Source organism: Erythrolamprus reginae, chromosome 6 (assembly GCF_031021105.1).
Source record: "Erythrolamprus reginae isolate rEryReg1 chromosome 6, rEryReg1.hap1, whole genome shotgun sequence".
In the NCBI taxonomy this organism is placed as follows: domain Eukaryota; kingdom Metazoa; phylum Chordata; class Lepidosauria; order Squamata; family Dipsadidae; genus Erythrolamprus; species Erythrolamprus reginae.
In genome coordinates this window covers 5,893,620-5,908,549 of record NC_091955.1, presented here as the reverse complement: position 1 = coordinate 5,908,549, position 14,930 = coordinate 5,893,620, and the positions used below count along the sequence as shown (strand labels likewise).

The following is a 14,930-nucleotide window of genomic DNA, read 5'->3' as shown; positions in this document are numbered from 1 at the left end:
TTATTCCCAATAAAACTGATTTTTTACATCCTGTGCTTGTGCCTGTTACAAGAGCCAGTTTTTACAAAAGCAACAGAATCTGGGCCATGTGGAACTCATAGGGAGCCCTGTTGTACAAGACGAGTTCAGAAATCATGCCTTTTGGCTTCTTATTATAATTTAAAGTCGATAGTCCATACTATCACAATAGGCTGACTCCAAGATGAGGAATATCCATAAAAGCATTTTTTGTATTATGTTCCCGGGTGTACCTTAACTTAAATTATAATCATATAACTTATTTGTTTATTTAAATTGTATAGTGTCTTTTTTAATCCAACAAGGATTACAGCTGTAAACCCGAGGGAGGAAATTCCTCATTACTATTGTGCTGCTTATGGGATTTAACCACCAAAAATACTGTATTTGATCTAAGTAACATCTGCTAATAATAGCTACATTCTGCCAATAGCAAAAGTAGAGAGCATATAATGGATATCTCATACGTGGGTGTTATTGCCAGACATTATATGTGGAAAAATTCCTGGTTGCTATTTGTACCCTATGACAATCATTAGGTGTTGTACCCCATGATTCTTGACAAATGTATATTTTTATTTTATGCACACTAAGAGCATATGCACCAAAGACAAATTCTTTGTGTGCTCATTCACACTTGGCCAATAAATAAATCTCTCTTCTCTTCTCTTCTCTTCTATTCCATTCTATATTCTATATTCTATATTCTATATTCTATATTCTATATTCTATATTCTATATTCTATATTCTATATTCTATATTCTATATTCTATATTCTATATTCTACATTCTATTCCATTCCATTCTATTTCATCCCATTCCATTTTCTATTCTATATTCTATTCTATATTCTATTCTCTATTCCATTCCATTCCATTCTCTATTCTATTCTATTCTATTCTATTCTAATGAGCTGGGGGGGCGCAGCAGGTAGAGTGCTGTACTGCAGGCCACTGAAGCTGACTTGTAGATATGAAGGTCAGCGGTTCAAATCTCATCACCGGTTCAAGGTTGACTCAGCCTTCCATCCTTCCGAGGTGGGAAAAATGAGGACCCGGATTGTGGGGGCAATATGCTGGCTCTGTTAAAAAAGTGCTATTGCTAACATGTTGTAAGCCACCCCGAGTCTAAGGAGAAGGGCGGCATAAAAATAAATAAATAAATAAATAAATAAATAAATACTGTATTCCATTCCATTCCATTCCATATTCTATTCTATTCTATTCCATTCCATTCTATTCCATTCCATATTCTATTCTATTCTATTCTATTCCATTCCATATTCTATTCTATTCTATTCCATTCCATATTCTATTCTATTCTATTCCATTCTATTCCATTCCATATTCTATTCTATTCTATTCTATTCCATTCCATTCTATTCCATTCCATATTCTATTCTATTCTATTCCATATTCTATTCTATTCTATTCCATTCCATATTCTATTCTATTCTATTCTATTCCATTCCATTCCATATTCTATTCTATTCTATTCCATTCCATATTCTATTCTATTCTATTCTATTCCATTCTATTCCATTCCATATTCTATTCTATTCTATTCCATTCCATTCCATATTCTATTCTATTCTATTCCATTCCATATTCTACTCCATTCCATATTCTATTCTATTCTATTCCATTCCATATTCTATTCTATTCCATATTCTATTCTATTCTATTCTATTCTATTCCATTCCATATTCTATTCTATTCCATTCCATTCCATATTCTATTCTATTCCATTCCATTCCATTCCATATTCTATTCTATTCTATTCTATTCTATTCCATTCCATATTCTATTCTATTCTATTCTATTCCATATTCTATTCTATTCTATTCCATTCCATTCCATTCCATTCCACTCCACTCCACTCCATTATATTTTCTATTCTATTTTCTATTCTATTCTAAAACCATGTGAGCAGAATAGAGATTATAAATACGGCCCAATCACACCATCGTAATAAAAGTCTATTAAAGCAAACCGAATGCAACAGTGTTGGCAAAATCAAATCAAAAGTAGCTTTCCCAAAGAAATGTCTGTCTGCTATTGAAATGTAAACAAAAAAAAAAGATCATTTACCAACAGAGATGTGTCTTGATGTTCCCAAGAAGAAGTATGTCAAGATGGGGAAAAATGCAGAATAAAGTCCATATCCAATTGGAACGGCCACCAGTAACGCATAGGCCAAACCTGGGTAGGATAGAATTTGTAAAAAAAAGTTAAATCATATTCTAAAATATTTTAAAGTCAGTTACAATACAATATAAATACCCTGTTCTTTCATACATAAATATAATCTATGCAGGAAGTTATTGTACAACGTTGCCAAAAAGGCTTTAAGAGTTGTTAACCATAATCCTTCGCAGCTTCTTCTCTGGTAATTCTGAACTGCTAACAAGAGCTTACAAAACATTTGTCAGACCAATCCTAGAATACAGCTCACCTGCATGGAACCCACATTGCATATCTGACATCAACGCAATTGAGAGAGTCCAGAAATATTTCACAAGAAGAGTCCTTCACTCCTCTTCTCACCACAAAATACCTTACTCCACCAGACTTGAAATTCTTGGTTTAGACAACTTACAACTCCGTCGTCTCCGTTCTGACTTAATTATAGTTAATGAAATCATGTACCAAAATGTCCTAACTGTTAACGACTACTTCACCTTCAACCGCAACAACACACGAGCACGAAATTGACTTAAACTAAATGTCAACTGCTCCAAACTTGACTGCAAAAAATACGACTTCAGCAACAGAGTAATCAACACCTGGAAGGCACTACCTGACTCTGTGGTTTCTACTCCTAACCCCAAAACCTTTAACCTTAGACTATCTACAATTGACCTCTCCCCCTTTCTAAGAGGTCAGTAAGGGGCGTGCATAAGCGCACCACTGTGCCTACCGTCCCTGTCCTATTGTCTACTTTTGTTACTTTTTATCATTACTTATCTAATGTTTTATTTGTACAAATCACCACCCTATAATTGTTTGACAAAATAAATAAATAAAATAAAATAAACTGTTCGCTGAGCAATCCGTTCAAAGTTATGACAGTGCTGAAAAAAAATGAGTCAAAAAAATCTACAAACTTTAGGGATGTGAGTAGGGAGAGATGTGTAAGCAAACCTGGGCAACATTTAAAGCTAGGAAAACACCCAAGTCTGCTTAATCATAAAATGATTCAATTGTTTTGAGCTATAGTGATGAAAAAACTTGAATACAGAACACAATACAGAATAGCAGAGTTAGAAGGGACTTTGGAGTTCTTTTAGTCCAAACCCCCATTCAAGCGGGGGGGAGGGGAAGGGGGGTTGGACCTATATCATTTTTACATAAACAGTTGTCCGGTCTCTTCTTAAAAATCTCCAGTGTTGGGGCACCCACAGCTTCTAGAGGCAAGCTGTTCCACTGGTTAATTGTTCTCACCATCAGGAATTTTCTGTTTAATTGACAGTTGGATCTCTCTTTGATCCAAATGAAGAAAGGGAGAAAGAAAGAGAGATAGAGAAAGACTGAGAAAAAGAGAGATGAGGGGAGAGAGGGAGAGGGAGAGAGAAAGAGATATGAAGAGACGGAGAGAGAGAAGAAGAGAGAGAAATAGAGATGGAGAGAGAGACAAAGAAATAGAAAAAGAGAAAGATGGAGAGAGAGAGAAAGAGAGATGATGATGATGGAAAAAGAGAAATGGAAACACAAAGAGAGAAAGAGAGAGAGATGTGGAGAGATGGAGAGAGAGAAAGAGAGATGAAGAGAGAAAGAGAAAGAAAGAAAGAAAGAAAGAAGGAAGGAAGGAAAGAAAGAAAGAAGGAAAAAAGGAAGGAAAGAAAGAAAGATAAAGATAAAGTGAGAGAGTGAGAGAGCTCAAAGAAAGAAATTGAGATAAAGAGAAAGAGAGATGGAGAGAGAGAGAGAAAGAAAGGAAGAAGGAAGAAAGAAAGGAAAGAAAGAAAGAAGGAAAGAAGGAAAGGAAGGAAAGGAAGGAAGAAAGGAAGAAAGAAAGAAAGAAAGATAAAGTGAGAGAGTGAGAGAGCTCAAAGAAAGAGATAGAGAAAGAGAGATGGAGAGATAGAGAAAGAAAGAAAGAAAGAAGGAAGGAAGGAAAGAAAGAAGGAAGGAAGGAAAGAAAGAAGGAAGGAAGGAAAGAAAGAAAGAAAGAAAGAAAGAAAGATAAAGTGAGAGAGTGAGAGAGCTCAAATAGCCCAGTATAGTTCAGCTTAGGTTTACACCTCCGAGGCGAAAGGTGTGCCCACCTCTTACCTTGTAAAGTAGCCACAAGTCCCGTACTGAGGCCTGAGATTACGTCACTGAGGAGCCATTCCTTAATCCTATATTTGGGCAGCCACTCCAGAATCGGGAAGAAGGTCTTGGTGACCTGCAAGGCTTTTTTCCTGGAACAGCTGCCGAAGACAAAAACACAACCGCTTGCCAAAATAAGCGAGCGACAGGCACCCTCGGCCCCACCCAGTCCCAAAACACTTAGGCCAACCCTCCCCTAAAATCTAGGCCGGCTGACCGGCCTGCTAGTTACCTGCAGGATTTCTGGACTCGCTCGCGGAGCGTTTTGGGCACCACCAGCTTCTTCTCATTTTCCTCATGGAAGCTGGTTTCGTTGTAGATGGGCCGGGCCACCAGGTACCGATCTGGGAGGCCTCTCTCTGCCCCGCCGTTGGCTGGCATGGCCTTCCCTCACCTGGTGCAAAAAAAACAGACAACCAGCCTTCTTCCCACAAGCAGACTCGGGGGGGGGGGGCAGAGGCAGCCGGCCGGCCATCAAAGGACAACACGCACCCCGAACCAAGCCCACACTCAGGACAACCGCAGCCCTCCTGCCTACGGCCTATCTGGGCCTACTCTCTTCCTCAGCCTGGCAAAGTTCCTGACAGAGCAAGCGACAGAAAACTGGAGTTCCCAACCAAGATTGAGGGCAGAAAAAGACCTCCTGGTCCATCTAGTCCAGTGTTTCCCAAACTTGGAGATGTTTGTGTTGTATCCTGTAATGGCTACCTTGTAACTCTGTAAATAGTTTGTTCCTCTTTCAGCGCTGTCTGAGCCCAAGCAGGAAGTCGCTCCTGATTGGCTCAGACGCGGCCGGCTCTGGCTTTGGCGGGAACCGCAAATATATAAAAGGAGCGGTTTCTCCAGCCAGAGTCAGTCGGTACTCGCTGAATTGTCACTTTACCTTGCTGAGCTGTCACTTATTCTCTGAGCTGAATAAAAGTACCGATTGCTCCAAACCCTGTCTCTGGGTCTACTTCACTGGCGACGAACGGACGGAAGAAACTTCGCGTGCAACATGGACAAAATCCAGATCGGCCAGGCTCCGGAACTCTTCGATCCCGAGAAATCGACATGGGACGAGTACATGGCCACCTTCGAGATCTTCCTCGAGGCGGCGGGAATGCAGGACGCCGAAGCCGATCGCAGACGGGCTATTTTCCTTAACTACTGCGGCGCAGAAATCCGCAGACTAGCCCAAACTCTCACCGAACCAGAACAAGCAAGAGCCACAGCGTGGGACGTCCTACAACAAAAACTGGCGAGCCACTTCAAGCCGACCAAACCAGCCATGGTTTTTCGGCATCAATTCCACATGATGGTTCAGAGGGAAACCGAGTCGATCAGCCAGTTTACAACGCGGCTGCGAACGGTACTTGCTCAATGCAAGTTTAAAGACCCGGAAGCTCGCCTCACCGACGCCCTGGTTTTCGGCATGAAAAGCAACACGGTGAGAAATAAACTCCTCATCGAAGAAGAGCCGACTCTACAAACCGTAATTAAACTGGCGCAAACCGCAGAAGCAGCCGACGCGGCGGCGAGAGAATTGAAAGAGCACGGAAGGCGAGAACTCATTGCAAAAATCGACTCCGCGTCTCCCAGCGCCGTGGAAACAGACAACCCCAGCCAACAAAGTTCCAGCGGAGACAACTGCCTCCTGGTGCAAGACCAGCCGAGACACCTGAGAGCTACTCACCCAGCCCCCTGCGCGGGCTGCCGGGGAAATCACCAGCGCCATCGATGCCCCTTCCGAGACGCTACATGCCGCCGTTGCAACCGGAGAGGCCACATCGCCATCGCATGCAGAGCAACAGCGCCAGAGGACACATTTGCCACACCGCAATACCAGCGACCTCAAAACCAGACCCCCCAAGCGCGAGAAATGAGACCATTCCGCAACGCGGGTCAAAGGAACTACTCAACCGCTAACCGCGACTACTATAGAGGTAACTCTCAATTTTCCGTGAATAACACGGCAACCAAAAAGGGGGCTAAAATTGTTATATCACTGTTACTCAATAACCAACCTTGCTCAATGGAGCTGGATACGGGCTCTAGATATACCATCATGCCCTGGGAAAAATTTAAACTGTATATGCCTAATGTATCTAAGGCTGACCTAAATCAAACCTCTTTGGTGATTAGAGACTTTCAGGGGGGAGTAATCTCGGTCTTGGGAACAGCAAATGTACCTATCGCATTCAAGAATGTCAAATGTACCCTTCCCATGCTTATTGTAACAGGGGCCAAGCACTCTCTTCTGGGTTTAGCATGGATGGAACCACTGGGAATCGAGATTTCGGGTGTGTGTAATGTAAACTGTTATGATATGCCTAACTTTGTGAAAGAGTTCCCTGAAGTGTTCAGCCCCACACTGGGATTGTATAAGGGGCCCCCTATATCTTTCTCTATTGACCCCAAGGTCCCACCGATCAGACTAAAACCTCGCAGGGTCCCCCTGCCGCTCCTCCCCAAACTAGACATACAGCTGGACAAACTCATTAGCCAAGGTATTTTGGTCCCTGTGGAGCAGGGGCCATGGGAAACTCCCATAGTTACCCCTCTGAAGCCAGATGGCTCGTTAAGAGTTTGCGCTGATTACAAATCGACCCTAAACAAGGCACTCCAACACCACCCCTACCCCATCCCGGTTGTGCAACAACTGCTACACTCCCTGGGGGAGGGGAAAAGGTTCGCAAAGATCGACCTGGCGCAGGCTTACCAGCAACTTCCGGTCGATGAACAAACAGCAAACGCTCAAACAATTGTAACGCACAGGGGGGCTTTCAAATGCACGAGGTTACAGTTTGGGGTAAGCATAGCCCCAGGAATATTCCAGAGCATTATGGAACGCCTATTGTCAGGGGTAAATGGGGCCATTCCATACTTTGATGACATCTTAATTGCAGGGGAAAACCAGGAACAAGTAAACAAAAGAATAAGGGAAGTACTTAAGAGGTTACAGGACAAAGGTTTAAGAATCAAGCCTGATAAATGTGTCTGGGGAACCAACAGTATAGAATTCCTAGGATATAAAATAGATAAGGAAGGTATCCACCCCACAACAGAGAAGCTGAGAGCAATTAGAGAAGCCCCAGAGCCACGAGATAAGAATGAGTTGCAGGCATTTTTGGGCCTCCTTAATTTTTATTCCGTTTTTTTAAAGCAGAAGGCAACAGTAGCAGAGCCTCTCCATCGTTTACTCCAGAAGGAAGCCCGCTGGACATGGGGGAAAACTGAACGTGAAGCTTTTTCTCAAATAAAAAATTTATTAACCTCTAAAAGTGTAGTAGTCCAATATAGTGCTTCACTACCCATTAGGCTCACGTGCGACGCTTCGCCGTACGGCATAGGAGGAGTCCTAGCTCACGTTCTACCTAATAAGACAGAGGCCCCAATAGCATTTTTTTCTAGAACCATGACCAGCACAGAAAGGAATTATAGCCAGTTAGACAAGGAGGCTCTAGCATTAGTGGCAGGGGTAAAGAAGTTTCACAATTACATTTTTGGAAGAAGCTTTGAGCTAGTCACTGACCACAAACCCTTACTAGGCCTGCTAGCCCCCAACAAGCCCACTCCACCTTTCATGTCTCCAAGACTAATCAGATGGGCTCTTTTCCTCTCAGGGTATCAGTATGAACTCACCCACAAGGGGGGGAAGGAAATCAATCATGCAGACGGCCTAAGCAGATGCCCCATAGCAGACTTAGTGGAAGACCCTGTTCCTTCCACAGATGTGTTAATGATAGAACTCGAGGAAAACCCACTAACCACAGCAAAAGAGGTAGCTGCACACACGCAGCAAGATCAAATCCTTAAACAAGTGGTGAACTGTGTTCTAAAGGGATGGCAAAATGATGTTGTGAAACCTGAATTGTGTGATTTTAAAAACAAAAGACTTGAATTATCGTATGTAAAAGGTTGTTTACTGTGGGGGGGTAGAGTGATCATTCCCAAAAGCCTAAGGGGAAAGGTACTCAAAATGTTACATGTGGGTCATCCTGGGATTGTCAGGATGAAGAGCCTGGCAAGGGGGCATTTATGGTGGCCAGGGCTGGATGCTGATATTGAAAATTGGGTTTCAAAGTGTGATCCGTGCCAAGAGTCACGACCCAGTCCCCCCAAAACAACTCCGGCTGAGTGGGAACAGCCTGCTGGTCCTTGGTCTAGAATCCACATTGATTTTGCTGGCCCAGTGGGGTCTCAGTATTTTTTAATAGTGGTTGATGCTTTCTCCAAATGGTTGGAAATAATAGCAATGAACAACATAACCACAAGTGCCACTATCAAGGTATTGAGCAGACTGTTTGCATCCCATGGTTGCCCAGATCTCTTAGTGTCTGACAATGGGCCACAGCTAACAGCCAGGCAATTCGAATTGTTCCTAGATGGCCTAGGGGTCAGGCATGCCCTCATCTCGCCTTATTCGCCCTGGGCTAACGGATTGGCAGAACGTTACGTACGGGTGGCAAAGGAGGCATTGCGCAGATCAGGCCCTGGGGATGTGCAACAGAACTTGGACCAATTCTTACTCACCCAACACATTACCCCTAACTCGCACACACATGTAAGCCCTGCAGAGTTATTGATGGGAAGGAAGTTGAGGTCACCACTAGACAGGTTAAACCCAAGGTTCTGTGTTAACAATAACCAAATGTGTACAAAACCTGAAAGAGAAATGTATTTGGGACAAAATGTATATGTAAAAAGTTTTGATGGAAATGTAAACTGGATGAAGGGAATTATTGTTAAGCAAAATGCACCTAAGACCTATGTTGTTAAACTAGAGGATGGTCGTTTGTGGAAACGACACATAGACCACATTCGGAAGCGAACAGAAAATCAATTGCCACAAACCGCTGACATGGACTCTCCCCCTTCAACAGACTTTAGTACGTTGCCCGAAATAAGAGACACGCAAAGAGACTTATCGGGCCAGGGGGAACCATCCAGCGACGCCGAACCATCCTCGTCCTCCGAAGCCTTCGTTGGGCCCGCCAGGCCAAGTCCGCAACACCGGGAGAACAGCGGCGAGCCATCCTCCACAGTCGGTGGCGAAGGAGAAATTGAACTGCGCAGGTCAGCGCGAGCTCCTCAGAGGCCCCACCGATTGGACGACTTTGTCACATGGCTTTCTTGATGGATGTGTCCAACTATGAGGGGAGGGGTGTTGTATCCTGTAATGGCTACCTTGTAACTCTGTAAATAGTTTGTTCCTCTTTCAGCGCTGTCTGAGCCCAAGCAGGAAGTCGCTCCTGATTGGCTCAGACGCGGCCGGCTCTGGCTTTGGCGGGAACCGCAAATATATAAAAGGAGCGGTTTCTCCAGCCAGAGTCAGTCGGTACTCGCTGAATTGTCACTTTACCTTGCTGAGCTGTCACTTATTCTCTGAGCTGAATAAAAGTACCGATTGCTCCAAACCCTGTCTCTGGGTCTACTTCAGTTTGGACTTCAACTCCCAGAATTCCTCAGCCAACGAACGCTGGCTGGGGAATTCTGGGAGTTGGAGTCCAGATATCTTCAAGTTGCCAAGGTTGGGAAACACTGATCTAGTCTGCTCTGATACTATTTCTTGTATTTTATCTTAGGATGGATATATGTTTAGCGCAGGCGTGTTTAAATTCAGCGACTGCGGGTTTACCAACCACGTCTGCTGGAAGTTTGTTCCAAGCATCTACTCCTCTTTCAGTCAAATAGTATTTTCTCAGGTGGCTTCTGATCTTTCCCCCAACTCACCTCAGATTGTGCCCCCTTGTTCTTGTGTTCGCTTTCCTATTAAAAACACTTCCCACCTGAACCTTATTTCACCCTTTCACATATTTAAATGTTTCGATCGTGTCCCCCCCTTTCCCTTCTGTCCTCCATACTATACAGATCGAGTTCATTAAGTCTTTCCTGATAGATTTTATGTTTAATTAAGGCCTTCCACCTTCGTGCGGTAGCAGGGGGTTCCAGAGGTACTCTGGTCCAATGCCATGTAGGGCTTTAAAGGTCATAACCAACACTAAATGCTATTGCTATTGTTGGAAAGGAGCTGGGGGTGAAGGGGGCAGAGGGGCTGGGAAGAATGAGGGAGGCTGGGAGGCAGAGAAGGGATGAAGTACTGGGGGAGAGGGAGGCTGAGGGGGGATGAGAGAAAAAAGGGCCTGGAGGCTGAGGGTTTCCGGGGGGGTAATGGGGATTGGGGATGATGGGGACAGAGAAGCAAAGCTGCCCGGGGCAAGGGCACCAAGGGGTGAGGGCATCTGAGGGCTAAAGGAGGGCTAAGGGACAGTGGTCTGGGGAAGAAGGGGTGCTGAGAGGTGAACGGTCTGGGGAGCTGAGAGGAATAAAGGGTTGGAGGGCAAGGGGAACTCATGGGCCCTGAGGGCTGAAAGGGGATTGGGATGAAAGGGGCTGAGAGGCCAAGGGTCTGGGGAAAAGGGTCCTGAGGGCTGAGGGGGAATGAATGGCATGGGAGGGCTGGGGGGCAGGGGGCAGGAGAAGAGCCCCGGGGAGCTGAAGGGTTCTGAGAGGCAAAAGTGGCTGGAGAGTGAGGGGCCCCTGAGAGGCCAAAGGACCCCTGAGGGTTCCTGAGGGGAGGATGAGAGGCATAGGGGGGCTGAGTAGAGAGAAGAGGGAGGCTTAGAGGTGAGGTGGGGCTGTGGAGCTAAGGAGGGCTGAGAGGCCAAACAGACTGGGAGAGAAAGAATGAGGGGAGAGAGGGGGGGCCGTAAGGGTAAGTAAGAAGGCAAGGAGAATTCAGGGGCCCTGAGCGGGAAAGAGAGTTGAGGACGAAGGGGGCTGAGAGGCAAAGGGGCTGGAGCAATGGGTCCTGGGGAATGAAGGGCGTAGGAGGGCTGGGGGACAATGGGAAGGAGGAGAAGGGAGCTGAGGGGTGCTGAGAGGCAACAGGGGCTGGAGAGTGAGGGCCCTTGAGAGACAAAAGTGGCCGGGCCCCCTCAGGGTTTCTGAGGGGAGGATGAGAGGCATGGGAGGGCTGAGGAGAGAGGTGGGAGGATTAGAGGTGAGGTGGGGCTGTGGAGCTAAGGAGGGTTGAGAGGCAAAAGGGACTGGGGAGGGGCAAGGATTGAGGGGAGAAAGGGGACCAGGAGGGGTAAAGGGAGCTAGGAGGGCCAGGGGAACTCAGGGGGTTGGGGATGAAGGGGGCTGTGAGGCAAAGGGGTTCTGAAGGGTGAGGGGTGAGGGGGAATGAGGGGTGAGGGAGGGCTGAGGGACAGGGGAAGGAGAAGAACGGAGCTGACGGGAGAATGGGCTGCCTAGGAAAACAGAGGGCTGTGGAGCTAAGGAGGGCTGAAAGGCAAAAACGGACTGGGGGGGGGCAAGGATTGAGGGGAGAAAGGGGGCCGGGAGGGGTAAGGGGAGCTAGGAGGGTCAGGAGAACTCAGGGTGTTGGGGATGAAGGGGGCAGAGAGACAAAAGGGACCTGGGGCTCCTGAGGGTTCCTGGGGGGAGGATGAGAGGCATAGGAGGACTGAGGTAAGGTGGAGCTGTGGAGCTAAGGAGGGCTGAGAGGCAAAAGGGATTGGGGGGGTGTAATAGGGGCTAGGAAGAGGAACTAAGAAGCCAAAGGGAACTCAGGGGCTCTGAGGAGAGGGAAGAGGATTGGGGATGAAGGGAGCTGAGAGGGAAATAAACTCGGGCAAGGGGTCCTGAAGGGTGCTGAGGATTGGGGGGGGGGGATGAAGGACTATAGGAGGGCTGAGGGACAAGGGGCATGAGGAGAAGTGTTTTTCTGAGAGGCAAAAAGGGCTGGAGAGTGAGGGGCCCCTGAGAGGCAAAAGGGGCCTGAGGCCCCTGAGGGGAGCATGAAAGGCATAGGAGGGCTGAGGAGAGAGAGAGGAGGGAGGCTTAGGGGCGAGTTGGGGCTGTGGAGCTAAGAAGGGCTGAGAGGCAAAAACAGACTGGGGGGGGGCAACGACTGAGGGAAGAAAAGGGGTCGGGAGGGATAAGTAAGAGGGGCTAAGAGGCCAAGAGGAACTCAGGGGCCCTGAGGGGAGAAGGAAGAGCATTGGGGACGAAGGGGGCTGAGAGGCAAAGAGACTCGGACAACGGGTCCTGAAGGGGGCTGAGGGCGAATGGCGGGTATAGGAAGGCTGAGGGACAAGGGGCAGAGAAGGAGAAGCCCCTGGGGAGCTGAGGGGGCGCTGAGAGGCAATAGGGGCTGGGATTGAGGGGGGGCCGAGAAACAAAAGAACCCCCCCCCCTGAGTCGAGCATGAGAGTCATAGGAGGGCTGAGGGGAGGTGGGGGGGCTGTGGAGCTAATTCAATTCAATTTATTAGATTTGTATGCCGCCCCTCTCCTTAGTCTCAGAGGCGGCTCACAACAATAGCAACACAATAGATAACAATATAAGGAGGACTGAGAGGCAAAAACAGACTGGGGGGAGGGGCAAGGGCTGAGGGGAAAAAGGGGTCCCGGGGTGTGTATGTGTGTGAGTGAGAGAGGGGCTCTGAGAAGATTTCCCTGTCTGTAGGCGCACAAGTGGCGGGAAAGCATCCCGGATCTTCCCCTCAACCGCACACTCCTCACTTCGGGAATTGCGGGAACGCGCAACGCTACTTTCCGAGGACCCCCCCCCCCCGCCCTCCCTCCCCTCAGAATTGGTGGAGGGGCTTCCTCCCGGCTCTCCCCTCCTGCGCTGTCCGAGGTCTGAGGCGCGCGCCCGCCTTCTCCTCCTCCTCTTCCTCCCCCTCAGCCCAACCTGTCATGGCGACCCTTCCCCACCCGGGGCGACCCCTTCGGAGTTCCCCTCGGCGGCTCTTTACCTCCTGCTCCTCCTGCGCCCCGGAGCCCCAGCTGTCGGCCAGGCGGGGTGACCCCCCGGTGGCAGCCGCTTTTATGCCATCTCCGCCTTTATTTACAGGCAAAACAGAGCCGTCCGGCTGCCTTCCACCGCCTCCCTCTCGCCCGCCCGGCCCTGCACTCGCTGCGCCCCCCCCCGCCCTCTTTCCCTGGGTCCCGACCCATCCTTGGAACCCAGAATTGGGGTTCGCCCTTCCCCTCTGGGAAGCAGGCACCCCTCTTTCTCATCACCCCAAGTTGGGGGCCCAGCTGAAGGACCATCTACCCCAAGTATCCAGGACCCCAAAGGGGCTTTTTGGAAACTTGGAGACTTTTAAAACTAGGAAAAGTGAGGAAGGGGCACATATACATTTTTTCCAAGTTTTATTTCTTTTATTTTATACACACACACACAACCCCCCCCCCCCATAAAACACAAACGTACCATGGTGGGAATCCCAAGTCCCATTTTGATTACAGCTCAAGATCAATTCACAAAATTCTATATACACTGCTCAAAAAAAATAAAGGGAACACTTCAACAACACAATGTAACTCCAAGTAAATAAAACTTCTGTAAAATCAAACTGTCCACTTAGGAAGCAACACGGATTGACAAATAATTTCATTTTGTTGTCAGCACATGCAACTTGGTACAGAACAAAGTATTCAATGAGAATATTTCATTCATTCAGATCTAGGTTGTGTTATTTGAGTGGTTCCCTTTATTTTTTTGAGCAGTGTATATAGACTAGACTAGCGAGAATAGAACATAGAAAAATAGAATAGAATAGAATAGAATAGAATTATTTATTGACCAAGTGTGATTGGACACACAAGGAATTTGTCTTTGGTGCAGATGCTCTCAGTGTACACAAAAGAAAAAACATATTTATCAAGAAACATGAGGCACAATGATTAATGATTGTCATTATAAATATTTTCAAATATTTATTTATTTATTTATTCATTCATTCATTCATTCATTCATTTATTTATTTATTTATTTATTAGATTTGTATGCCGCCCCTCTCCGTAGACTCGGGGCGGCTCACAAAGACTCGGGGCAGCTCACAATATATTTGTAATTTATATTTTATACCCGATTCTTCTATGTGTATCTATTTTTCTGGCCAATTTTTGTATGTGTCATATCTCCCTTTGATGGATTTCTTTAATACATATTGTCTTTTCCATTTCTATGCACATTCATCTCTATGTGCGCCTAACAAATTAAAATCAAATTTTCGTGAATTATATTCTTAATACAAGTTCAGAAAAACAGTTTGGGTAATGTGTCTTCTTAATTTATTTAATGTCCTTTTTAATATCTATTATTACGTTAAAATATCTGATTAAATGAAACACTTTGTATTGTATTATTATTATTATTGTTGTTGTTGTTATTATTATTATTATTATTATTATTATTATTATGTGTTATATCTATATCAAGTTTAATAAAAATCCATTTAATTTCTTTTCCCCTTTCTATTTATTTCTTTTCTTGTAGCTCTAGTTTCTCTTACTACCCTACTTGTTATTTCTTCTTGTTCTATTGTCTTTTTTTCCTCTGCTTTTTAAAAATCTTTTCTATCTTTCTCCCTTTCCTCTGCAACTGCTTCTTCCCTACTTATATTAATTCTTCTTTACTTTCATAGAAGACTGACGGCAGAAAAAGACCTCATGATCCATCTAGTCTGCCCTTATACTATTTTTTGTATTTTATGTTAGGATGGATCTATGTTTATCCCAGGCATGTTTAAATTCAGTTACTGTGGATTTACCAACCACGCCTGCTGGAAGTTTGTTCCAAGGATCTACTACTCTTTC

The 14,930-nt window shown here is 45.9% G+C and overlaps 1 protein-coding gene across 1 annotated transcript in view; it reads right to left on the bottom strand.

Annotated features, from left to right (window-relative positions):
* SLC26A4 (solute carrier family 26 member 4) overlaps positions 1-4,713 on the bottom strand; it is a 44,730-nt gene extending 40,017 nt beyond the window's left edge. The window contains exons 1-3 of the mRNA XM_070754679.1: positions 4,565-4,713; positions 4,294-4,433; positions 2,110-2,220 (exon numbers count right to left, since the gene is read on the bottom strand). Coding sequence (XP_070610780.1) covers positions 2,110-2,220; positions 4,294-4,433; positions 4,565-4,713 — 400 coding nt within the window. The remainder of the gene's footprint in view (positions 1-2,109; positions 2,221-4,293; positions 4,434-4,564) is intronic.
* Between the last annotated feature and the right edge of the window lie 10,217 nt (positions 4,714-14,930).